The sequence below is a fragment of the Peromyscus leucopus genome, chromosome 8a, assembly GCF_004664715.2.
Source record: "Peromyscus leucopus breed LL Stock chromosome 8a, UCI_PerLeu_2.1, whole genome shotgun sequence".
Classification (NCBI taxonomy): Eukaryota; Metazoa; Chordata; class Mammalia; order Rodentia; family Cricetidae; genus Peromyscus; species Peromyscus leucopus.
Window position 1 is genome coordinate 50,134,453 of NC_051085.1, and position 25,792 is coordinate 50,160,244.

General features: G+C 51.8%; 1 protein-coding gene across 1 annotated transcript in view; it reads right to left on the reverse strand.

Moving 5' to 3' along the window:
- Positions 1-637: 637 nt before the first annotated feature.
- Agpat4 (1-acylglycerol-3-phosphate O-acyltransferase 4) overlaps positions 638-25,792 on the reverse strand; it is an 81,587-nt gene continuing 56,432 nt past the window's right edge. The window contains 7 exon segments of the mRNA XM_037200439.1: positions 638-1,310; positions 3,194-3,392; positions 5,004-5,079; positions 7,766-7,868; positions 10,028-10,181; positions 10,399-10,560; positions 22,133-22,302. Coding sequence (XP_037056334.1) covers positions 1,216-1,310; positions 3,194-3,392; positions 5,004-5,079; positions 7,766-7,868; positions 10,028-10,181; positions 10,399-10,560; positions 22,133-22,302 — 959 coding nt within the window. The 3' untranslated portion in view covers positions 638-1,215.

A 25,792-nucleotide genomic window follows, 5' to 3' on the forward strand; every position in this document is an offset into this window, starting at 1 on the left:
TTCAAAATCAGCTTAAGTCCTTCAAGACTAGTGGGTGCCATTTCAGCAAGACTGGGAAACCAATGCTCTTCTCCACTGGCCCCCTCTGTGTCTCGGGGAAGCCCTCCGCTGGTCTCCAAGCGCCTTGGTCTTTACCGTTGCTCAGAGGGGCTTCCACATCCCCATCTCTTACAGGCAACATCCCTGCACTGGCATACTGTGGTGATTAATGCTGCTTGCCAACTTGACAGGATCTAGGATCGCCTGGGAGGCCAGCCTCTGGCTGTGCCTCTGCAGGTAACCTAGGTCAGAACAGCCGTGGTGGGCAGGCCCACCTAGCCATGGGCTGGGGTCCTGAACTGAACGAGAGAATGCACTAGCATTCATCTCTGCCACTTTCTGACGTTGAGCAGGCTCCCTGTGTTCCCCACCGTGACAGATGGTGCCCTTGAACTGCGAGCCAGAACCAACCCTTCCTTACACGGATGTTCAGTATTCTGTTACACTGACAGGTCATTTGGGGGGGGGGGTCCTCAGTAACATGTCTTGTATGAATCTTTACTCAAAGCCCCTAGCAGTCCCCGACCAGGATCGCAGTTGTTGAGTAGCTGCTGCCTGGAATACCAAATCGAGGGCAGAGGAGAGAGAGGAACATCTGTGTAAACACATGCCACAGACAACCCAGACAAACACTTTAATTTTTTTTTCCTTATTTGGAGGCATAATTTAGTCATCTTACCTAAAGCACTGTTCAGTCTGTCTCTGGCAATCGAGGGTTAGAGAAGACGCAGCACCACGGGATGGGGATGACAGGGACACCTTCCCCTTCCCCCCCAGCCCCACCCTTCCCTGCAGCCTCATAGACCCTGCTGTCACAGGGTCGCAAGTGTACAGGCGGCCATCCTCCTTTCCGCATCTCTCTCTCTCACACTCGCGCGCACGCGCACACACACACACACACACGTACAGAGACACACACACAAACACGTACGGAGACACACAAACACGTGTGCAACTGAAAAGAAAGATGAACAAACCCAATAATTCACACAGGGGAAAAGGCTGAAGAACGTCTTCCTTTCCCATCCAGCGCTGAGACAAACTCTTGACTGGAGAGGCTGTGGTGTCTGCTCGTTCCCAGCAAGGCTCCCCAGTCTCCACCACTGAACCCTACGAAGAAGGCTAGGCAGAGGCCAACAGTTCCCCAAGGTTCCCTTTGGAGGTGACATCCCCAAGTCAGTCTGTCTGTTTCTGTTTGTTGTCGATATTGCCGTAGGCGGAACCCTTGTCAATTTCTGTCACGCCAATCATCCATCGAACTCCCATGGAGGCTGCAGAGACACGAAAAAGCAGTTAAGAGTCTGAACGCACTCCGGGGGCGCTGTGCCGACAGGGAGCCATGAGGAGGCTGTTGGCCGCAAAATGCAAGCGAATCTGGGGTACCATTTGACCCCAGCTTCTGGGCATTCCCCTGCACATTGAAATGGCATTAAAAGGACAGTGATAGGGCTGCTCTAGGGGGAGGGAGGGAAGGAGGGAGGCATCCTTGCACAGTGGAGATAAACGGAACTGGGCAAGCAGCATGCAGCTGTTCACAGAATTCTCTGCTTTCCAGGCCACTTTCTAAGGCAAACAAAGGTGGTTCTTTGGAGATGGTGGTAGAGGAAGGCCACTCTGTGAGGATGCAGGCAGAGCCTAGGACATGCAGGCGCTGCATGTCCACAAACTCCCATGGTTTGGGCCGTAGCAGAGAGCAAAATCACTGCCTCCCTCAGTGGGAGCCCTTGCCCTCTGAAGCTCTGGCTGTCCAGGTGCTGGACCCATCGAGGAACTCGCTCAGAAACTGCCATGTAAGTTAAGCAGTCACCTCTGGAGAAGGGGTGACTCCTGTGTGCCAGGCCACATCTTAGCCACTGAACACACAGTCTGCACGCACAGTTTATGGTACAGTGGGTACCATTATGGGAACGAGCAGATGCAGCCCCCAAATTAGGGAGTATATGTCACAAATCTTTAGCATCGTGTTCTTCATGGAGGCTGCTGTGGACGGGGAAGCCAGCCTGTGCAAATGAAGAGTTGTCTGCTCGGACACCTGTTGAGACATTGAGATACAAGCTCTGTCCCAATTCTGGCATTTGGGTGGATCGCCTCATCAGCAGGAGGGACAGTGATATAGGAAATGGTAAGAGGTGTAGACTCTGGTCCAAAGACCTCAGGAAGGGGAGGAATACAGGACTCGGGGTGTGTCAACAAGGACATAGTGATCGGTTCTGGGGACGTTTCTAAATGATCACAGCACCCCAGGCTGAGTGCTCAGGCCCCTGGGCACTGCTTTCCCCATCCCTCTTCATCTTGAAGGAGTATAGCTCTTCCCCTGGAGGGCATGGCCTCTGCTGGCCAGCTGCCTTCCCAGCACCCTGGTGCAGACAGACGTGCCAGGGTGCTCACTAGATACTAAGTGAGAGAATTGTTCAGAAGATGCATCCAGTGGGTGTGTCCTCGTGCTTGAGACTGCAGCAGTCACCAAGAGATGGCTGTCAGCACCAGGCTCCAAGTGGGAGTCCCTCCTGAGAGGCTTCCTGCTTAAGCCCCATGTGTTGCCCAGAGACCACAGTATGTTGTGTTTCACAGAAATACCAGTCTGTTTGCTCGGGACACACATAGACCAATCTCCTGGCCTTGGCCCTGGGCCATTTTTCCTCAGTAGTGGAAAAGTCGAAGCTGCCTACGCTCCTATAAGCCTCGGAAGCAGAGCTGGCCTTCAGGTGGCAGGGGACTGTCACACACAGCACGCACACAGGCCTGGTGTAAGAGGAACTGCTGTAGTTGGAGAATACTGGGTAAGCAAACCCTTGGGAAGAATGAGGAAGGCGCTTTCTGAGCGTCCTCACTCAAGCCCAGACACCTGGTTACAGGAGGAGTCCCAGAGGGAGGGCCCCATGTCTGCTTCCAAGGCAGAGAGCTTACAGCTAGGTTCCTCAAGCCCCATGCCATGCTTCCCTCTGGAGGAAGGAGGGAGGAATCTCAGGGATGAGGAATTCCAGCTCCACGTCACACCATCTGGGCTGGGGGATTGCTCCGTGGGCACCTCTAGACCCCAGACAGCCCTGTGAGCCCTTGGGGGCGCTACACAGCCTGCAGGGAACACCGCACAGAGCCGGCGCCCGCCAAGCACGCTGGCTCCACTGCTTTGCGCCTGCAGTTCGGGACTCACCCATGCAGAAGATGAGGACCAAGCTCGCCAGCGTCAACGAGGAACCGCTGCTGACCATGCTCACGAGGAACTGGAAGAAGGGGTAGAGCAGCAAGGACGCCCAGAACAACCAGTTGACCAGAGACCAGGGCCGTCGTGGGGGAACCCAGGGCGTCTCTGGGAAGACCCCTGTCCTGTAGTACTCCTCCTGAAAGGCATCCTGGGGACAGAAAGAGTACCTCAGAAACTGCTGCATTCCAGGGGCACCTGCTGGGCCTCTGGTAAAACCTTACAGCAAGGGCTTTCTGGGCAGCTACTGGAGATTTTCAGTGCCGTCTAGCATCCTCTTCCTCCAGTGTCACATCAAGTGGCTGCCTGCCACTGTCCTTCCTGTGCGGGAGGGAGGAGCTCAAACTTGGGGCTGGCCAGCCTCAGTCAGGCTCACCATATCCCAGGCACTGAGGAAGCACAGCCGGACAGCGGTGACAGGTGGAAGAGACCATAAATGCAAGGCCTCGAGCTCCGCCCACCCGCAATCAAGGCTCCGCTCTCCGGCCTCCCAACATCCCCTGTCCAGTCCCATCAGCCCGTCTGCCGCCCTTGAGCTTGGGTTGGGCTGTGGGTCCACAAGGTCCCGCTCACAGGCGCTGTCAGCACTTCTGGGGACAACGTCCATGAGATCAAGTTAGGGTGATGATAATTCGGTTTTCCTTGCTCTACTTAGATTTTTGGAAGAGAGAAGCCCGTGAAAGCCAAGGCCCTGCTCGGAGGAAGAACAAGCCGGGCGAGCTGGATCAGGGACCCTTCGGGGACGCGTTCTTATTCGGGTCACACTTTATTTATTTGTTTTTGGTTTTTCGAGACAGGGTTTCTCTGTGTAGCTTTGCGCCTTTCCTAGAGCTCACTTTGGAGACCAGGCTGGCCTCGAACTCACAGAGATCCGCCTGGCTCTGCCTCCCGAGTGCTGGGATTAAAGGCGTGCGCCACCACTGCCTGGCTTCGGGTCACACTTTAAAGTGACACAGGCACCAGAGAGTTTGCTCAGGGGTAGTCGAGACCACACCGATCACTAAAGAGAGCTCTCCCATAGGGAATTGTGCCTGGGCGAGAGGCAGGAAAAGACACCAGGGCTGGGGACCAAGGCTATGCATTACTGTGGTAAACTGCCATGTGCCGTTCAAGCTTGTTGAAAGGGGACTCTGGGAACAAGGAGGCGCTCTCCCCTGTCTCACTGAGCTCATTTATTTCAAGTGTCTCCCACAACTCTGTGACAAGGAGAATGGAAAACAGCAAGCAGCTAAGACCAGTAAGAGCACTGAGCCCTGGAGAACAGCTGGAAGGCAGTCCATTTCCAGTGGAAAGAAGTTACCATCGTTTTACCCCGTGGTTTAAATGCCTGGATGGGAAGAGGAAGCCAGAGCTCACCCAAGGACAGAGAACCCAGCTGAGAACTCCAGCATGACTCTGTCACCCCGGTGATTCCTCCTGGATGCTCCAAGTCCCTGACTGAAGATGTCTGCCATCTCCTACCTCTCGCTCTTTATTCCCTTCCTTTTGCTTGCCGCATGTTAACAAACTCACTCACTTGAAAGTCCAGCCCTTGTCGCGTACTGTCTGGACCATACAGAACAGCCATGGCCTCGTGCACCATCCTCCTCCTGCACCCGCACCATCGGTTCACTGTCTGTGAGGACACCTGCTGTGTCTTTTGCTGCTTGACATGTAGGTCGTTCGGGGCACACAGTAACTAGCTCCCTGTGCCCACCCATCAGAATGGTGTCTTCCACCCTAAACCCCACAGGTTCATCCACCTCCACCTCATCGCACCCACCTTCTCCTGGTAGAGCTTGTGTAACCAGGCCGAGCACTTGTCCTCATCCTCTGGGATATCCTCCATGGGGATCCTCCTGTAAAAGCAGAGGATGGCTAGCAAGGAGAGCACCACGCTGAGCACCCAATCCACAGTTCTGAGTCACAGTTCTGGGTCTGTGTGGGGCGGGTAGTCCATAGGTGGTGTGAAGGTAATTGGCCCCTTCAAGATCATCAAGAGTGGCACTATTAGGAGGTGTGGCCTTGTGGGAGGAAGTGGGTCACTGTAGGTGGCGGGCTTGGAGGTCTCCTATGCTCAAGCTACACCGTCTCAGTTCACTTCCTGTTGCCTTCAGATCAAGATGTCTCAGCTCCTCCTCCATGTCTGCCTGTGCACTGCCATGTCCCACCAAGATGATAGTGAACTAAACCTCTGAAACTGTAAGCCACCCCAATTACATGTTTTCCTTTATAAGAGTTGCTGTAGCTGGGCAGTGGTGGCGCATGCCTTTAATCCCAGCATTCAGGAGGAAGAGGCAGGCAGATCTCACTGAGTTCAAGGCCAGCCTGGTCTACAATGCAAGTTCCAGGACAGCCAGGACTGTTATACAGAGAAACCCTGTCTCGTAAAAAAACAACAACAAAAAATGCTGCTGTAGTCATGGTGTCTCTTCACAGCGATAGAAATCCTAAGACAGGTGGAAATCCCAAAATGCAGTCATAGCCAAACAGAACCAAGCAAGAGTCGAGTCATTGGCACAGAGATGGTGTCAGGAGTGGGGACCTGCCTTTTCCATCTTCTACCTCCCCAAATCTGACACTTGCTTCCCCCCAAGAGGACAACGCTGCCTCATTTTCCATCTGACGCAGTCCAGTAGGTGCAGAATCCATGCATGCGGGGCAGCACCCTAGTACTTCCTTCAGCCAAGGACCAACCGGAATGGCAATGGCGGGCTATCTCACAGAGTGGCTCCTTCAGCCTCCACTGACTGAGGTACGCCCACACTGCGGCAGATGCTGGAGCTCAGGCGCCCCTGGCATATGAGAAGGTAGGGCATCTGGTCTGGGCAGACTAGAGACCCCTAAGGTACTCTGCCCCTGAGTGGCCGCTCATTTCCTGGGTGACTCTCAGGCTGGGGCTGGCACAGGGCAGGGAGGCTGATCGGTTAGTGAAGAGCCCACCTCAACAGGGAGAAGTAGCTTCCAGGTTTGCTGCTCTATGCTCTCAGGGTACTGGCTCTTGAAATTTCAAGAATGTCTGCTTTGGTCCATGGGAAAGTGCATTTGTCATGATTCTCCATGGGACGTTTCATACCCCAGTGTGCCCAGAAATATCTCTGTGAAGAGACTTCAAAGATTAACCCAGCACCTCATAGGGGTTCGGAAGAGAATGTGGGGTTGCATCTTGTCTGCCGTCAGCCACTATGGTTAGGCTTCCTTGTGGGGCAGGGTTCTCCACTGGCACATTTGTCCTGTTATTAAGATCCCTACCAGCTCCTCAGGAAACACGTCCCTTGACCTTTTGGTCCCTGCCTGTGTTTCCATGAAATTGACACTTCTCGCTCTTTGTGATCCGTGACTGCAAAGAAGATCATTACGTGTCTCAGGAAAGAGGCGAGCAATGCCGTGCAAAGCATTTCTCGTCTCAGATGGTGGGAGCTTATGCGTTTTACTCTTTTAATAACGTTTCGGACGGCAGCGCCCCAGAAGTGGCAATACTTTATATGGATTGTAGCATATACTGAGGAATGTCCCAGTTGCCTTAGAGGGTTACTACACGTTACAGGTATGCTGGATAACATAAGGCCTCTTCCTCAGTGGCCATGAACCCTCGCTGGCTTTGGTGAGTGAACTTGAAAGGAGCACAAGTGCCTGTCTACTCTACTCCAGTTCCCATACATGCTCCAAAGAACTGCAGTTACTAAGAAAATCCCCCTGTGGAGGTCAGTCTTGCACCCTACCAGGGTCCAGCTGAGTGGAGCTCTTGCCAAATGTCAGAGGAAGAGCCCGCTCTGTCTCTTGGGGGGAGGTTGTTGGGGGTCTTCCCAGGTAACAATGGTGCCTTTGTGTCTGCCTTGGCAGCCTGTGCGAGTGTTGTTAGAAAAGGATGGTGCCTCTCCGTATTGTGGGGGAGCCGGAAGCATTTCCAGGGGGCTGACATAGGCTGTCTGTCAGTCCACAAAAGCATTGGTGCACTCCAGTGACTTGAGTGACGTGGCAGGGTGCTTAGCCACTGGGTTTTCATCACGTGCTGGGAGCTGGCATCTGAAGGGTCTTTACCCAGAAAGCTCCGTACCATTTGTCTACTTGTGTGTGGACATTTCAGGGGCTCTTGGATGGCCTTCAAGGATGGCCACAGTATCAGAAACCAGTGCTACCTGACCCAACTCAGACTGGATTTTAGTGTGTAAGTCACTGGTTTACTGAACAAGCTGCCCTGTGGCTTCCTGTCTGCTACATCTTCCCATTGTGGTTCCACTGATCTTGGTGACATGCTGGAGATCAGGAGTTAGGTGCTTTGTGTGACATTGGTCTTCTGTCTGTCTACCTTGAGCTCTGAGAGGAGTGAGCATGTGAGCAGATCAGAAAGGCATGCTTCCCACAGTGGTCTTAGCAGAGAGTGTGCCTCCTGAGTTCATATATAAATCAAAGACTGGACGGAAGCTGAATGGGAAGGTGACTTCCAGCGAGATGCTAGCCAGGTGCTTCTGGAAAGCGGCACGTAGTGATTTAGTACTGAGAAACAAGCTCTCCCTTTTCTGGGAGGGAAACGGGCCAACTTACCTAACGTAGCAGTCGGCATGATATTTCTTTCCATTTAAGACTCCCAGCAGGGTTGGGTTTTCATTGTTTCTGAAATTGAGTGTACAATCATATACAGCTGGGACTATAAGACAAGACAAACACAAGGCAGTACATAGCGGGTGAGGCCGGTTCTGCTCGGTAGTCACACACACTGGAAGACATAAGCACACCGTAACCCATCCACCGATAACTCAGGGGACTAGAGCTCTCGGCCTGGGGTTTTCCTAGATTGTTCACGTGCTCTCCATTGGGTATGTGTCATCTTTTGTCACCAGAAAGCCAACTGTAAACTAGTCATACAAACAGTCACTCCTGCGGTCACGTGGGCTTTAAAGCAGCAATGTCTATCAGATCTAGATTTGACAGTAATGACTTTCTAGTACGCAGAGCCTCTCGTGGCCAGCAAATGTAGATATTTGAACAAATACGGGTGGTAGGACATGAATTAGCCTTATCTAAGGCTGTGTCTGTTACAGAACGTTACGTCCTTTATTTTATAAATGTAGAATTTATTAAAGATTTACTTAACTATGTGGATGCATACATGTGGTTGGTTCTATGTGCCCATGAGGCCAGAAGAGGGCGACAGATCCCCTGCTGCTGGGTTTACAGGCAGTTGTGAGTCACCAGAAGACAGTGATGGGAACTGAATTCCAGTCCTCTGCAATTCCAGTCCCCGCTGAGCCATCTCTCCAGCCCCAGTGTGGCCTTTTCTGTGAACATGTTTGTGTCCCCCCCCACCTCCCATGAAGCAGGCGCAAAGCCAGGATATGACGTCCACATCCTGGACGGTAAGCTATCCTGTCAGCATATTCCACATTCCATCCACGCTTGTTGTGCGATGCCCTGGGACCCGGCTCAGGCTCAAGAAATGCTTATTGGGTCAATGAATGACAAAGAAGCAAGTGACTAAGATGGAAAGCCATGGCCGAGGCAGATGGCCGCCGCCTCATGCACAAGGCAGCGGAGGAAGTAGAGGAGTCCCAGAGTGTGGCTGGGTGTGGCTGGCGCCCATGACCACTTCTTCCCAGCAGTGGGCAGTTGGCTTAGACACCTCACTCAGTCTTCCAACCAACCTAGGTGTTCTCCTGGAGAGTGGCCTCACGTAGCTGCCATCACACACACAGCAGCGGAGGTGACAGAAGTCGGTCATAACTGCAGACCCAACACGCTATACCCACGCTATGATCATGACCCTGAGCTGAGAGCTTTCCATATATACAGTGACTGTTAGTAAAAGTCGTGTGGGGGATCACAGGGACCCTCAACGGTACCTGGACCACTTGGGAATGTGAAGAACAAGGATTCAAAGGTGATCAAAATCACCATCCATTTTCTGATGTCTGACCCAGGTCTGTAGGTCCACTGTCTTTGCTGATGGGAGAAGTCCCCCAGTTGACTTGCAGGGATGCCTAGAGGCAGTGCCCTGAAGGACCGAAGGACCTAACCACTCTCCTTGTCGTAGGTGGGCACTGTTGGCTAAGGTGGGCACTAAGCCAGAAGATATTTAACCTGTTTATGTCCTTGGTGACCTGGCTAAATCCTTGACATGGGGCTAAGGAAGCCTCCCTCACAAGATGAGGTAAGTAAAGACCAGGCTATGGAAGTGTGGCGCGTATGGGACCGGAATCCACCTCCGACCCGGCTCTGGCAACAGCTTTGCCCACAACTGCCTGCAGGGCAAAGCCTGGCACATGGAGTTGGAGGAAGGCCTGCCCAAGGCTGTGGTGCCCTCACACTTAAAGCTGTGTTAAGTCCTATCCGGCCCAAGCACGCCGTCTAGCCTCTCTGGAGCCCCGGGACCAGGGAGTACAGATGGGAGAGAAAGGCATTATCTAGCGGAACAAGAAAACATGTTCTTTATTGGAGATGAGGGTTTAAAAAGAAATGGACTCCAGGGACAATTGACCACCGCTTGTTTCTGTGTTTATCTACAGTGGCCTGAGGCTCAGGACTCACGGGTCAGCTGCCATAGTGTACAGGTCAGATCATCTGCAGGTGGTTGATAGTAATGGACAAGCAAGAAATGCCCCAAAGACCCTGCAGCTCTGTGATCAGGCCATCACGGGCCCTCCAGGGACCCAGCGCGTTCTTCATTTACCATGCAATGACACCACTGACCAGCAGAGGGAAGCACTCACTGGGATGCAGAAACCTAAGGGGCCCAGCCAGACTTGCACCTGCCCCTTGTCCCAGGGTCCACCTAGCCTCGAAGACCCCCGTTTCCGCTGTCATCCTTACCTACATCTCGCAGGCACTTCACAGTGATTGCAAAGCCCTTGGTGCGTGGCAGGAGATGGTGCTTGAGGCTGGGCAGCCCCTTGGCTTGGGCCACCTGCATGCTGATTTGGTGTTTCTTCTCTGTGAACCGTGTGCCCTCACAGTGAATCAGGAACTGGAAAGCAAAGGATATGGTCACACAGCCCCAAGGTCAACCACAGTCCCAAAGAGGTTCATAATCACACTTGAACCAGGTCAGTTCTAAAGCCCTCATGTTCGTTATACATAATTTCAGGTCACACTCAGTTTTGTGTTCACTCATGTTCCTGAAGTGACACCTAAGTGTGGTGGCCCTAGGAGCCAGATGGCACACTGCTCCTGTGCCTACATACCAGATAGTTCTCTGGGTAGTCCCGGAGGTGCAGTAGGCTCTTGGCGACCGTCTGCCGATCCTTTTCCCAGTTGCGCGTGCAGAAGATCATTTCCACAAAGTACCACATCCAGCCAATAATTGGGACATAAGCCAGTTCCTTCTTGGCCAAGACTTTGGAGTTCTGAAATAGAGGAAGAACGTCAGGGTGTCTGTGAAGGAGACAGAAGTTACTTCATGACTGTTGGAGATCTTAGGGTAAGTTAGGACCAGTTATACCAAAGGCTATAAACCAAAGACTTGGCGCTTGGAATCCTTCCCACTGCATTGACCTGAGGTCAAGATCATACTCATCCCTCAGGGGTGGACTGTTCCATGGTCAGGGGCCTATGAAAGTGCCACCTATCAACTGAGGGTATCGAGGCTTGAGGATGCGCTCATGGACCAGAGCCCGCCTAGGTTATTGACATCTATTGTGCTCACCAAGCCCATCCTGAAGCTCGATCTGGCGAGTCCGTATTACACCATCCCACAGATCGAACCATCGGCAAAGCCACTGAGTTCTTTAGGCAAGACCGGCAAGATCCCCTCGGCAGTGGAAGTCACTGGAGTTTGAGGGGCCCCATCTCTGGCACGAGGGGCCGGGGAGGCTGAGAAGTCAACCTGGATCACATCTGTCTGCCTGCCTGTTTCCCCCTCCCCATGTGTGTGTGCGTGCGGTCACATTCATGTGTATGAATGCAGGTACATGTGCCATGATACGTTTGTGGAGGCCAGAGGACAACTTCAGACATCAGCCCTTGTCTTATACCTTGTTTGAGGCAGAACTTCCTTGTTATTTGCTGGCCCTCAAGTGTCTGGGGATTCTCTTGTCTCCACCGCGCACCTCCATGTAGGAGCTGTGGGACTGCACTCAACTGCGTGTCTGACTTTTAGGGAAGTTCCGGGGAATCCAAACCCAGGTCCTCAATGCTTACATGGCAAACACTTCGCTAACTCAGCCACCTCCCAGGACCCCCTGCCGCCATCCTCCTCCTTACACTCTTACCCTTCAGTGTGGAACTGACTAAGATGCTCCCTGACTCTCGAGACGATGCCCGAGTTGGCAGTGTGGACAGTGGAGGCAGCTGTCTGTCTAGTCATGGTCGTGAGCCTTAGCTGCCTGGAGGGAGAGCAGATGCTTCACCCCGCCCCCTCCCCTCTGTCTCCTCGTCTTCTCCTCAGCGTCCTCATACTGCCAGCATTTTTACCCTGCTTTGGGACCCTGAGGCAGGCTTCTGAGGAGGACTCGCCTACATCTACACAGCTTTTCTTCTCAGCATAGACTGACTTGGCAGTCTCAGAAGGGGAGCAGACTGCTGGACTCCTGAGAAGATCCTACTCCCGTGTCCATCACACTGGAAACCAAACTGTCTTTGGGGGTCACAGTTCTCCCTGGGAGCCCACTGCCCTGTGTCCACACTACAGACTTCGGACCCCAGAGTTGCCTCTAGCTCCTGCCTGTGACAGGGAGGGACATTGCCCCTGGCCCTCACCTTCGGTTTCCTTCCCCTCCCAACTTAAAGGTTCTGGGATGTAAACCAACGGCACCAAAGCAAAAGCCTCCACGGATTAATTAAGCTCATCTCTCTGGAAGTTAAAACTATTTTTAAGATTCTATGTAACGTATCTTGCAAAAATTACACGTGGCAGTGATCAGGAATGACGGAATGACCCACGCTGCCACCCAGAGAGATGCTTCTGGTTCTGTAACACGACAGCTACTGGGCTGGCTGGGTGGTCGGTCTCAGCCAGCCAATCACGGCTGCGCTCTCAGGTGCACTTCCTGTGTGTGGGTCTCCTAAGAATCTCAAGTGTGGGTTAGCATTGGGCCTTTGGTAGCCAGTGGAGAAGGCTGCCCTGGCGGGTTGTGGGATCTGGGGGGGGGGGGGGGCGACTTAAGGGTCTGTCTTCCCAGCACTGTCGTACACCACCCAGAGCCGCTTTACTGTCCCACGAACAGTAGGGGTCAGTCCGCACACCGAGGCCCCTCTTCCCCGCCTCCCGCCGCGGTCCATGCAGCTTTACTGGCCCAAGGGCTAGCAGTCACTCCAATAGGGAGCAGCGATACAGCGGCCACACTGGGGCTGCGTAGACGTCGTAGACGTTGTCGTCGTGGAGACTACGCCGCCGCCACGGTCCGTGGAGCTGAACACGCTCACTCTCTGGCTGGCCAGTTACAAATCAAACTGGTCAGCCCCTTAATTTACAGCCACTAATATTCACTCCAGATAAAATCCTCGTGTTACACTAAGGAGGAGATGGGTAGATGGGGGGGCGGGGGGGGAGCTATGCCCACATCTTTCACGGGGTAATTTATGACTGGAAACTATTATGAAAGAAAGACATGAACATGAGTAGGAAAACCTAACGTGTATGTAGGGTAATCTACAACCAAAAGTGTCTGCCTTGGCCAGTTTTTAGGTCACACAGTACATCCTACAATTGAAAATTTCTGAAAATTTTCTGGTGGTGGTGGGGGGAGGGGGAGATGTGAAAATTAAGGGTGTTCCTGAGTCATAAGGGAGGAGGATTTCATTACCATGGGGGCCCCACCCCACCAGGGAGGACATCACCCATCTCTCAGAGAAAACAGCCGTTCTGTGAGCCAGGATTTAGCATCTCCAACTAAGATGGAACAGCGTGTGACCGGATGGATGGCCAGGGCAAGAGCTGCTTTTAATAGCACTGGAACTCGGGGCATCTTAACCCTCAAATGTGTTGGCTTTTAACTCACTTCACTACAAGACTTCAATCAGACCCCTTCTAGGTCCAAGACGGCAGCCTGCCCAGTGGAAGGTGCCAACTAGTACCTGGCCTGCAGGTTAGGACTTGTGCCCAGCACTGTCCCCTGTCCCCTAACCGCAAACCCCCAGGGTCTGGCAGAAACCTGTTCAGGACCGAGGTCATTATTCTGCAGGGTGGCTCCTGGTCAAAGCGATATTTACATTGATACCTTACAAGCTTCCAAACACAAAACCATTCCTGAAGGTTAAATCAGTTAGTTCTTTGGGCCTAGCCATGGTTGGTCATTTCTACTAAATAAGTAAAAATTAGAGCTGGCAAGATGTTGGCTCAGCGGGAAAGGGAGTTTGGTGGCCTGAGTTAGAGCTCCCAGACCCACGGGAAAGGAGAGGGCAGAACCCAGTACTGCCCTCTGACCTCTGCACACACCTACACATTTTTACACACACACACACACACACACACACACACACACACACACACACACACACAAAATAGATGCAATTAAAACTTTTTAGTTACTGAAGTTTAGTGATGCCACTGATCATGAGCCTGTCACTCATCACTTTGTTCTTGAAGTTTCTATTGAAAAACAATTTTTTAAAAAAATGAAAAAACGAATAAATGAGGTCACTTCGGTGACATTTTGAAATCGGCGAGATGTTTGTTGAAAGTAACCAGGTCAGAAGGTCATACTTCTAGCACGTTCCTTGAGACAAGTAGCACACACCCAAGTCTGGTGGGGGTCTGCCCCTGGGTCAGGCCTCACCTGATCACAGCAGAGGACAAGCAAGCCAGGCAACAGCTCAGGCTTGGTGCCCACTGGTGACAGGAGAGTTTATCTCCCGGAATCGTTAACCTCAAACTGACCAGCCCATGCAAATGTTATCTAGCAAGGACCCCCTTTGGGCCAGGCACAAAGGGGGATGGATGGGACGGACTGTCTGTGACCTCAAGGTAGGCAAACAGTAGCTACACAGTGGAGATTGGCTTAGTCACGTCCCCCGTGCATGGGCCGAGGGGCTGCCCATGTGTGAGAGCAAGATGCACAAGGAAACTCTGGTGTGATGAAGGAGATGAGGGTGGGGCTCAAAACGATGACCTGGGCGTGGCAGTGGGTATCGAAAGTGAGAGACCCTGTGATGTGGTACAGTTTGCTTGCCATGCTGGCCCTGCTCTGGCTTCCCAAGGCCTCACACACAGGAAAATGCTGTGGAGAGTTTCCTACCAGAAAGTCCCAAGAGAGTCTGCAGACAAAATGAACCCTGTTCCACGATTAGTCACAGCCACGGGGGGAAAACGCACTGGCCAAATGCGAAACAAAAGCACTCTCTAAGAACTCGTCTCTCTCCGGCTGGAAAATAACCATGTATCATTTATCAAAATCAGGCCCAGGGTACAAGGTCCCTCAGCTCTGAATAGAATTTCCCTCACCCAGCCGCTTCCCTCCCCTTGGCAAGCCCTAGACTTTTCTAGATTTGACAGGTGTGCAGAGGGCAGTGGGACGGGGGGGGGGGGGGGGGGGACGGGGGGGGCGGGGGGGGGGGAGGGGTCTGGTGGCTAAGAAGTATGCTGAGACCTTCTGAGGAGCCAGCGTGGCCAGAACAAAAAAAAAAAAAAAAAAACCAAAAGGAGTTCCTGTGCAAGGTTCTCACCATCCCCCTGCCCCCACCCCTCCGTCACCCCACCCCCTCACTGTCTAAGCTGACTATCTCGGGATGGCCTTAGGCTAGACTATCTGGGAAAATGAGCAGGAGGCGCTGGAGTGGGGATGGGGGGGGTACAAAACAGACGGACACACATAGGACCCCTTACAGAGAGGGGATCATGGGACGCCTTGCTCTGACCGGTGTGGGGTGCTATGGCCAGTTGAAAGAGTTCCAGGGGCAGGCAGGTGTGCAGGGCCCTGGGCAGGAACAGATGGGTGTGGGGGGTAATTAGTGAGGAGCAGAGCTGTTCGGCGCAGATGTCGCTGGCTGGGGGTGTTTGCAGGAGAGGGAGGCGGCTATGGCCAGCCCTGCAGTCGGGCAGCCGAGCTCTGCTTGGTTCCCTCCTGGCCAGCACAGGCTAACTTAACTGGCTTGCCAGAAAAGTCGGTTCTGGTCAGGGAAGGGTCCCTGCCATGTCTAGCTTAGAACTACCCTTTAGGGCCAGCTCAGGAGAGCATTCAAGGAGGCTGTGCTTCTGGGAGCTGCCGGGGACCTTCTCTACCCAGGATTCACTTGGTCACCTTGTAAGTACCATTTACTTGGGTTCCTCATCTGCACACACCAGGTTCCTCCCACCCTGTCCCCCAACTCCTGGCTCAGTAAATGAAGGGCTAAAGCGGCGCATCTGTCCACTCAGCCTGCCAAAATCTGCAGTAGGGTGCCAATTCATCTTGGTTGAGATGTAAAAAAAAAAACGAATCATTAGGGCCCATTTTCAATATGAGGTGCCCTCAGAGCCCTTCAGAGAGTCCAAGACAAGCAGGAGGCGCTAGGCCCCTCTCCCCTGGCTGGCGGCTGGCGGCTGGCGGCTGGCATGCAGTCTCAGAGCTCCGAGAGCTTGGAAGCTGCTGGCCGTCTGCTTCATGACTGAGCCCACCATCAGAAGAGGGGACAATCTCAAGCCCAGGATGGTAATTAACTAAGAGGGAGAATCCTAAACCAACAGAGGAGGGGATGGGAGGGACTGAGCTGGAAGAGCATCAGACTGTAGCCCTCTGGAGTACCAGCCTGTAGGAGAAAGGAGCTGGTTTGGGTGCTCGCTCCATGCCATCCCTCTACTCGGCTCAAACAGCATCACTAAAATCCAGACCCAGGTCACTCACCCCACTGATGATTTGAGTGCTGGAGTTGGAGGATGGGGGTAGGGCTAATGCATACACTTAGCCCTGCTCTGGTGAGGAAGCCTCAGATGTCACACCCAGGCTGCCATGGTCCCTGGACATCACTCACCAAGCGGGTATACCATTTATAATTTCTCTTTTCAAGCACCCACACTTGTGGCTTCCCTTGTGGGTCCCTTCACCTAGACCTCTCTTCCTTTCCTAGAGTCATACCTGTCCTTCCAGGCTCCCTCTGAAAGTCCTTAGGAGGCTCCTAACCATCCAAATGCTGGACCCCTTAAAATAGTTTAGTTTATCCCCCACAGGTGGGTTTAGGAGCTGTCCTGCCACTCCCCTCGTCACATGAAGGGTTAACATCCACAGCCCACAGTGGTTTATACCTGTTCAAGCCAGACAGGGTCCCAGAACTGAGAGGGGAAGAGGATCTGAGGTCCCACCCCCTAACCGGAAGCTATGTGCAATTGATCCCTACTGAAAAGGGGAAGTCAGTTTTCAACAATGGAGTGTCACGGGGTACACACCCACCACACTCCAGGGCAGGCCCCACGCCCAGGAGGAGTTGGCCAACACAAAATGAACTTCATGTTGGTTTGGGTGGGCTTTTTGTTCCCTTTTGTTTTTGTCTTGCTAGTTCTTTGTCTTGGGATGTGTGTATGAGGCAGGAAGAAAACATAAAACTGTATGGGTAGGGAGGTGGGAAGGAGTTGGGAGAGGGGAAAAACCTGATCAAAATATATTGTATGAAAATTTAAAAAAAAAATAAGTAACAAATTGGGCAGTGGTGGCTCACACTAATCTCAGCACTTTGGAGGCAGAGGCAGGCAAGACCTTTGAGAGTTCAAGGCCAAGTCTGGTCTACAGATGGAGTTCTAGGACAGTCTACACAGGAGGGAGGGAGAGAGGAGGGAGAGGGGAGAGGAGGGAGGGAGGGAGGAAGGAAGGAAGGAAGGAAGGAAGGAAAAATCAATTCTCTTTTGTTCTCTGCACAGAGAAATCCAACATATTCTCACCTGTGTTCAGACCAGGCTGCCTTGCATCACCTGACTGATATTTACCAAGAGGAGGAAGTGAGCAAGGGTCTCAAAGAAAACATCATGGTGTGGCGGGCGGCCTCTGAGATGGTCCCCCCACCTGGAGGTTTCCCTGGGTGTGGGCTGGGCTCCGGGTTCACTCCTAACAAGTGGAATCTGATACAAGATTCCATCACACAACGCTGTGACTTCTGCCCTGGGGGCTTGCTCCTGCTCTCTTTGGCATTGCATACCCTATGAGAAGGGGCTACCCTGTGCGGGGAAACCCTCCATCCGGCCCATGCGTTAGGGATTGGGGCATGGACAATAAGCCTGTGACTGAGCTTGGAGGCTAGCCAGTGCATGCCAAACTTTCAGATGAGACCATCACTCTTGCAGTCACATGACCATGGCCTTGTTAGCTCTCTTCCAGAAGGCCAGCTGGCTGGTGCCTGCCCTTCCAACAATGCAGGCGAGTCAATGGTCTCCATGCCTGGGCGTTCATCTGCTCACTTCGGAGACCACACGCTGCCGCAGATGACTAAGACATATCACTTCATTAAGGAGCTGAGGCAAAATCTCCCAGCTAGCCTCAGAGTGAGGCGGCATGCCACAGCGTGGGTGGCAGATGCGCGCTGGTAACAGCGGCAGGGTAGCACGTCACTAATGGAGTTCCAAGCCTGGCACTGCCCTGAGACTTTACAATCTTGACCTTGACACATCATGCTTCACTGAGGCAAAAAGATAAGCAAATAGGACCGGAAGCTTTAGTTCACTGAGCGAATGGTGGCACCCTCCCTAGCCATCCCCAGGTCACACTTGGCCCCAAGAGGAAAAGGTCAGCCTGTGTCTGAGAGACATCATCATGGCCTCTGGGGACGACCCCATCAAGCAATGATGGCCCAACCCTAACCCGAGTCTCCAGGGCAGGGTGCTGGGCTGGCCTTGGCCACCCGGGTGAGGGCTCAGTGTTTTTACAAGGTCAAACCTGTTTTTAAAGAAAATCCTATCACTTGTCCTTCATATTCAATGTCAAGAATTTCTGTAAATTACATTATTTTAAACTCATTTCCTCTTGGGCTATTCCAGATGATGATTTTAAAAAAATGCCAGTCAGGATTGATATGATCCCCTATCTATCTATCTATCTATCTATCTATCTATCTATCTATCTATCTATCAATCACCTCCCTCCATCACTCTATCTTTCAATCCCTCAAACTCCAGAAGGTTCTCAATACCATGTTATACAAGGGGAGGCAGAAAGATGGATGAGGTGGTGGTGGTGTTTTAAAGGTCATTGAAGACGAAGGGGTCTGGTGGGTCAATCAATTTAACCAGACACTTCCCCTGTCCTTTCTTTTTTTTTTTTTTTTTTTTTTTTTTTTTTTTTTTTTTTTTTTTTGGTTTTTCGAGACAGGTTTCTCTGCGTAGCTTTGCGCCTTTCCTGGAGCTCACTTGGTAGCCCAGGCTGGCCTCGAACTCACAGAGATCCGCCTGGCTCTGCCTCCCGAGTGCTGGGATTAAAGGCGTGCGCCACCAACGCCCGGCTCCCCTGTCCTTTCTAAGCGGCAGGAATTATGGGTCGCTCTGGGAAGAGGGCAGGCACCTCATCCAGCGCCTCTGAGGGACGGCAAAGTTGCTTCCTCTCACGGCAGGTCACAGTCCAGCAGCAACTACCAGTGAAAGTGCCCCCATCTTCCTTCCACTCTTCCTCTCCCCCTCCTCCCCTCCCCTTCCTCCTCCTCTTCCCCTCTCCCCCCACCTTCTCTCTCCCTCCTCTCCCCCCAAAGCCTTGCAATCCAGAAGCAATGGCCCTGCCTGCTTCTTGGTGACTGGAGAAAATTGAAAAGTGATTCCCCTCCTCTCCCTCAGCTCTTTAGGGGACATTAGACCTGGGGAGGCAGTGCAGGGAAACCTGGCTCCCAGGCTGCAGAATATGGTGTGTCACCCTGCTCTGGTTTCAGGTTTGGGACCTGCTTGCTGAACCTCATGCTGGGGTCGCCCCAGTTCCTAATCTCCAGCCAGCCCCACCAGTGGGAATGTTCGCACCCATTATGTCCAGCTCCGGTGGCTTGGATTTAAAGATAATAATAAAAATGAAAACTCTCCGAATCTACTGTTCCTTTAACATATCAATGTAGACCTGAAATCCTGGGCCGGCAGGAAGGGCGGATGTTCTGCTTTGGGTGCATCTGTATCTTACGCAGTGCTCAGAGGTGGAAAGCCTTCCCAGGGCTCAAAGCCTTTGGGGAAAACCCTAGGTTGCTGAGATGGCGTCTCTGCTCCATAAAGGTCTGGCCCTAGTACGCCTTCCATTCCCAGCTCCTCCTCTGGAGCGGAGGCCCTTCTCCAGCCCTGGGTGTCCTCTCTAGTTACAGTTCCACGCTCTCCTCACAGGTCCTCCGATTGACCTGGGGTCACCCCTCCGTCCCCAAGCCTCTCTCTGTGTCACTATCCCATGTGCATTTGCCTACTTCCCCCTGGCTGTGGACTCTTGGCCGCATTCCTCTCCCTGGATCCTGGGCCGTGTACGAGCTTCTCTGAACTTCAGTGTCCCTTTCCTGGGGTCCCAACCCCGACCCCTTAAAGCTACCAATGACTCCTGCTCCTCCTAAGGAGTGCTGTGTGTATCCATGAAGCTGGCCTGCCAGCAGTCGGCCTGTGGTGTCGAGTCTCCAAAGCTTTGGAATCAGACTCACGGGTTGCTTCCTCGCACACTGAGGAGCCAGTGGGACTCCGGGGCTTACTCGGAAGTGAGGAGAAATGAGTGTCTTAGTCATCGTTGCTGTGAAGAGACACCGTGACCACGACAACTCTTATGAAGGAACACATCTCAGTGGGGCTGGCTTACATTCAGAGGTTTGGGGTCATTGTCGTCATGGCAGGAAGCATGGCGGTGCACAGACAGACGTGGTGCTGGAGAGGTAGCTGAGAGTCCTCTATCCGCATCAGCAGGCAGCAGAGAGTATGACAGACACTGGGTCTGGCTTGAGCATTTGAAACCCCAAAGCCTACCCCCAGTGACACACTTCCTCCAACAGGGCCACACCTCCGAACTCCACTCCTTGGTGGCCAAGCATTCAAGTCTCTGAGCCTGTGGCGGGGAGGGGGGGGATTCTTATTCAAACCACCACAGTGTGTAAGGATGAGAAATGGCACGAATGGCCAGCATAAGGCCACGGGGATCAGGGTCACATTGCTCCCTGGGTAGAGCAAGAAGCTGATTGGGCCTCAGAGCCCCCTACCACAGAGACTCTTGACTTATGGGAAATCCATCACATTCAGAACAGAAAGGCCACCAAAGCCACCTGGAACATCCAGGAGATCACTAACTGCCTTCCAAGCACAAGATGTCAGGGACATGGCAGCTTCCTACCTCACCCATGGTTTGAGTTACCCAGGGGCAATGTGGTCTGGAGACGTTAAATGGAACATTCTAAAGCTACATAGAAAGTTTAAATACGTAAACAGATTACTGTAGGTCATGAGTATAACTCCTCTCTTTTAGTTACTATTCACCTCTCACTGTTCTTATTTACAAGTTAGACTCTTAGGTCGGAACACAAATCCAGCACACAGCACATATGTGATCTGATATCACCCACCGAGTCAGGTACTCTTGGGATGCCTTGGAACATGTCCCCCGTGGACCAAGGGGGAACCTCTATACTAGAATTTTCATTTTCGTTTGGAAAACATATTTGAACACAAATGCAAATGTGCTTTGCACACTCAGGCCCCTGCCATTCTCCGTGGTTACAGCTCAGTAGTCTAAACATAACGGAGTGTGTGCGCGTGCCACCAAAACCAACTGTGCCATGAGCAAGCCCCCCCCTCCCCCGTCTACCTGTGGGCCATCATTACAAACGCAAAACTTCACCTCTGAGTTCTCATGCACACTCCGGGGGGCCTTTTCCACCCTGGGGCCCAAACGCACTTGTTTCCATTGCACTGTCTGAAGGCTGTTGGTGACTTGGAGTCACGAATGAGGTACAGGCTCTGTGTGTTAAAGACGACAAAAGCCAACCACCGACGAGACCCCGTTAGGAAAGCGAGGAGGCTGCATGCAAGAAGTAATTCGAGGGAAACAGAACTTAGGAATAATTCCAAATTCTGCTCTTGAAACTTTGCCACTCAGAGACTCAACATTCTTAAGCCTGGAGCGATTCAAAATCTGCCTGTGAGCTAAGCAATTAAGACTAGGAATTGGGGCCAAACTAGACAAGTTCCAGTCCAAATCCCATTACAGCTGGGTGGCCCGGAGCAGACTGCAGACACTCTATTATTATTTTTTGGAACAGTGCTGTATATCCACTCATAAATGCTTCTACAAGGGTTAAAAAATAAATTAACAGTAAAACTTAAGTGGCTTGTGGTGCAGTTGGGTACATCCTGCTATGCCTCATGAGATGTTAATCCCGATTCTAAGCAAGAAGTCCATGCATCATGACGGTTAATACTGTCCAGTTGGCTGGTTCTAGATGAACCAGCACCGATGAGACACGCTTCCAGGCACCCCTGTGAGTCATTACCCAGATTAGATTAACTGAGGTGGAATGACCCACCGTGACTGTGGATAGTAACGTTCCAAGCCCAGGGCCCCAGGATGAGTTAGAGGTGGAAACTGATCAAACAAACTAAGCTCAAGCATTCATCATTTTCGGCTTCTTGACTGCAGAGGAAATGCCACCGACCAGATGCCTTCAGCTCTTGCTGCCAGCCTTCCCACCAGAGTGGACTCCGCCCACAGACCAGCCCAAACCAGTCTTTACCTCCTCCAGTTGCTCTAGCCTGGCAGTTTGTCACAGCAAGGAGAAAAATAACCAAGATGAGCAGCTTTTGAGATCATCTCATACTATAAAAACCAATAGTCATAATCACAATAAAACAAAAAGTAAAAACACCTTTGCCAAAGCTGGGCATGGTAGCTCACACATCTAATCCCGACTCTTTGGGATTCTAGAACAGCCTGGGCTCCATGGCAAGATCCTATCTCACTTCTGCCCCCTAAATAAAAACAACAACAACAACAACAAAGCCTGCGGATTCTAGAAGTTCTGAGTGACTGAGAGCAAACGGCAAGTTGCATGGCAGACGTGGAGAAAAGCATGATGGGAAAAGGCACTTACCCCCAGGATCCCAAGGCGCTCAGCCAGGCTCCAGCCGCAGAGAAAGTCAATCTCAAACTTGTGGTTGAGAACCACGATGGCGTTTTCTTTCCCGTAGTGGGGGGAGGACCTCGGGTCAGTGTAGACGGTGCACTCGGTGCCTGACCACCACTCCAGAAGCATCACCAATTCTGCAACAAACCAGAGGACATACACGTATTTACTCCACTGTCCTGGGGGTCTGGGTCTGCTTTTCTTGGGCCATGTTCTAAGACAAAGCTGTAGCTAAGGCTAATGTTGCAGAGCATTTCAGCCAGGACCCCAGGTGTTGAAAGGGTTTCAGAGCAGAAGGGTTATAAATAAGCAAGACGCGGCAACAGTCTTCAGGAAAGGAGAGGAAACTTCCAGGTGGCCAGTCCTTTATACCTCTTGATGAAGTGACTTGGGAGAAATAATATTAGAGTCTGGATCCAGCCACATCCATGTCCTGGTGCTAACAGCATGAGATGATATATGTTCTAAAAAATGACTGGCGGATAGGCTTCTAAACCCCATCAAAGAACACTATGAACCCAACTCCTTCTCTCCCACTGATGACACATGTTGGCATCAAGAATGACCAGCAACCATGGTGGAGGAAAACACAAGTTTCTCCATTTCAGTGACTCAGAGTTGTCATGCTGTAGGTGTGACAAAATTATTACCATATTCTTTGGAGGGGCTTATGAAAATTGAGACTTGCTTCCAGGTGACAATCTGTGTTCTTGGGTGATGCCTTTATTCTAGGCGGCCAGTTTTCTGAGGCTGGTGGTCTCAGGAAAAGACTGGGTGGTGGACACTCTAGACACAGAGTTGAATTTAAATGACAACACAGCCCCTTGAAGTGAACCTTTAGAGTGAGTGGTGTTGGCAGGGGGGGTGTGCTATATGAATTCTCTATGAAGGTTGCACCCTTGTTTATACTGCTTAGTGGGGTACATTGTGTAGAGGGCTCCCACACCCTACATGCACACAAAGACAAGTGGGTCTGACTTCGATTGCCCTGGAAAAACCTTTCTCCTCCAGATTGGAGGCTGAATATGGAACATTCAGAAGAATATGGAACAACTAGAACCATCTAGAAGGCCCCATATTCTAGTTTCTAAGTAGTGACATTGTGGGCTTTCCATAAGCCAACCCCATGGTGCTGTGGGATGGTCCTTCTGTATGCTGTGAATGTGTGTTGCTCCCATGGGTTGATAATAAAGCTGTTTTGGCTTATGGCAAGGCAGGATACGGTTAGGCAGTACAATCAAACTGAGAACTGAGATGAAGAAGGGTGGAGTCAGGGAGCTGCCCAAGGAACAAGATACCAGAGGACCAGTAAGCCACAGACCACAGGGCAATAAATAGATTAATAGAAATGGGTTAATTTAAATGTAAGAGCTAGTTAGTAATTGGCCAAGCATTTATAATTAATGTAATCCTCTGTGTGGTAATTTGGGAAGCGGCTGCTGGGTATTTGGGATCGGAGCAGATGGGACAAAAAGCTCTGCCTCTGCCTACACCATGCCTTAGTCATGTCTTTGTCTTTGGTGTGTGTATGCTTCAGGGGGTCTTGTAAAAATTGCTGGTAGTCAGAATCACTCCAGTTCCCTCTTAGGAAGGCCACCTGGGATGTGTCAGGGGCTGTCAGGTAAAGAGAATGTCACTGATCCTGCTGACCTCCATGATATACCTTTGATCATTGCCAAGGCATGCCCCCATTCCCTAAGGCTGAGTCACCTGAGTGGGGACTTGCTGGCCTCAAGTCCACTAACAGAAAAGGTAGAGAGAAGACTAAATAGACATATTGTGCCATAGAGAACCCCCTTGTCACCTCAGATCATCCCCAGGGACTGACTCTACTGAAATGACTCAGACATTTCTCCCCTGCTCAGTCTGTGAGTCTGGCATTTCAAATGACACCAACAGCTGCCAAGTCCCATGGACTGTAGATATTTGGTCTCTCTGGGCCTTTGTCCTATTTATGCAAGTCAAAAGCCTGACTCTACCATAACTGTAGACATGGGAGCCTGTGGTGATATTGTGTTCCTCAAAATATTGTGCACCCTAATAAACTTGTCTGGGGTCAGAGAACAGAACAGCCACTAGATATAGAGGCCAGAAAATGGTGGCACACACATCTTTAGTCCTAGCATTCTGAAGGCAGAGATCCATCTGGATCTCTGTGAGTTCAAAGCCACACTGGAAACAGCCAGGCATGGTGACTCACACCATTAATCCCAGGAAGTGATGGCAGAAAGATATATAAGGTGTGGGGACCAGGAACTAGAGTGGTTAAGCTTTTAAGTTTTTAGCAGCAGTTCAGCTGAGATCCATTTGGATGAGGACTCAGAGGCTTCCAGTCTGAGGAAACAGGATCAGCTGAGGAATTGGCAAGGTGAGGTAGCTGTAGCTTGTTCTGCTTCTCTGATCTTCCAGCGTTCACCCCAATACCTGGCTCCAGGTTTGTTTTTATGAATGAGACCCTCTCATAATTCGTGCAAAGGAGCCATCTGACATGTTCCCATGGGCTTGTGGGTAGGTTGGAGCCCTACATGTGGGTGAGGCTCGTGGCTCATCGTAGCCAGTTAGTCCATTCTAGAAACAGGAGTCAGGCATGGGACAATGTCAGGTGGGTCACACACAGGTGAGTGTGACCATCTTACTTCACCTTCTTCAAATCCTCAGGGCTGGCTTTTCTGAGACTTTCTGGCTAGACACTTTGTGTGGGTCATCCGCTGTCCTTCCAGTAAATCCCATTTGAGGAGACTAGAGGCAGAATTTCTTCATACTTCCAGCACTTACAAACTGCTTTTGCTGGAAAATTCTGTCTCAGATGGCAACTAAAAGTGGGATAAAAGCCTGGCGCTGGAGCCTTCATTCTGTGTCTGTCTTGTCTTAAATTGCTGGGACAGACCTGCCTAACTCTGCAGATGGGCCTGCCCATCACTGAAGGGGTACCTGTCTAAATACAACGGGGCATCAGCTATCTTATCCCTTCAAGCATGAGGAGATGGATAAGACTAATACGTCACTGTCACGGGTCACAGTATCCTGCACAGCACCCGATTCCAAAGTGCCTGAAAGTCTCTAGCTAGTGTCTAACCCTGCAGCCACCTTGGATTCCAGGAACAGAGCCTTATAGATCACTCCCTGACCCCAAGCAGGAGCACTCATTTCCTGGGAATGGGATTGTCCCATGCAATGGGGCCTCCCTCTCCAGGTCCACCTGAGATGCAGAACCAACTGAGATGCTGAGCCAAGACCATGGTCTGATCGAGGTTGCTTAATTTATTGACGCAGACCTCAGGCTCCTGCCCCAGTTCTTCCGGTTTAATCCCGACGGCTCACTCCGGTACCCCAGATGGGCTGAAATGATGATGACAAGCCTCTCCCATCCTTTCCACATCTAAACTTGAGATAGTGGGGCTCCCAGGGTTCTGCCTCCTGACTAGGACTTGGATTATTGTACAAGGAAAGAACTCTTCCATCACCCATGCAGGAACCTGGGTTCCATCTCCCTCTTCGTTCCTCCTCTTGGATACTGTCCTTCCTTGTTCAGTCCCGAGAGCCCTCTGGATTCTGTGGCCTGGATCACTCCATCACAACATCGCCCCAGGACAAGAATGTACTGTGCTCTGCAGCAGCCCAGTGGAT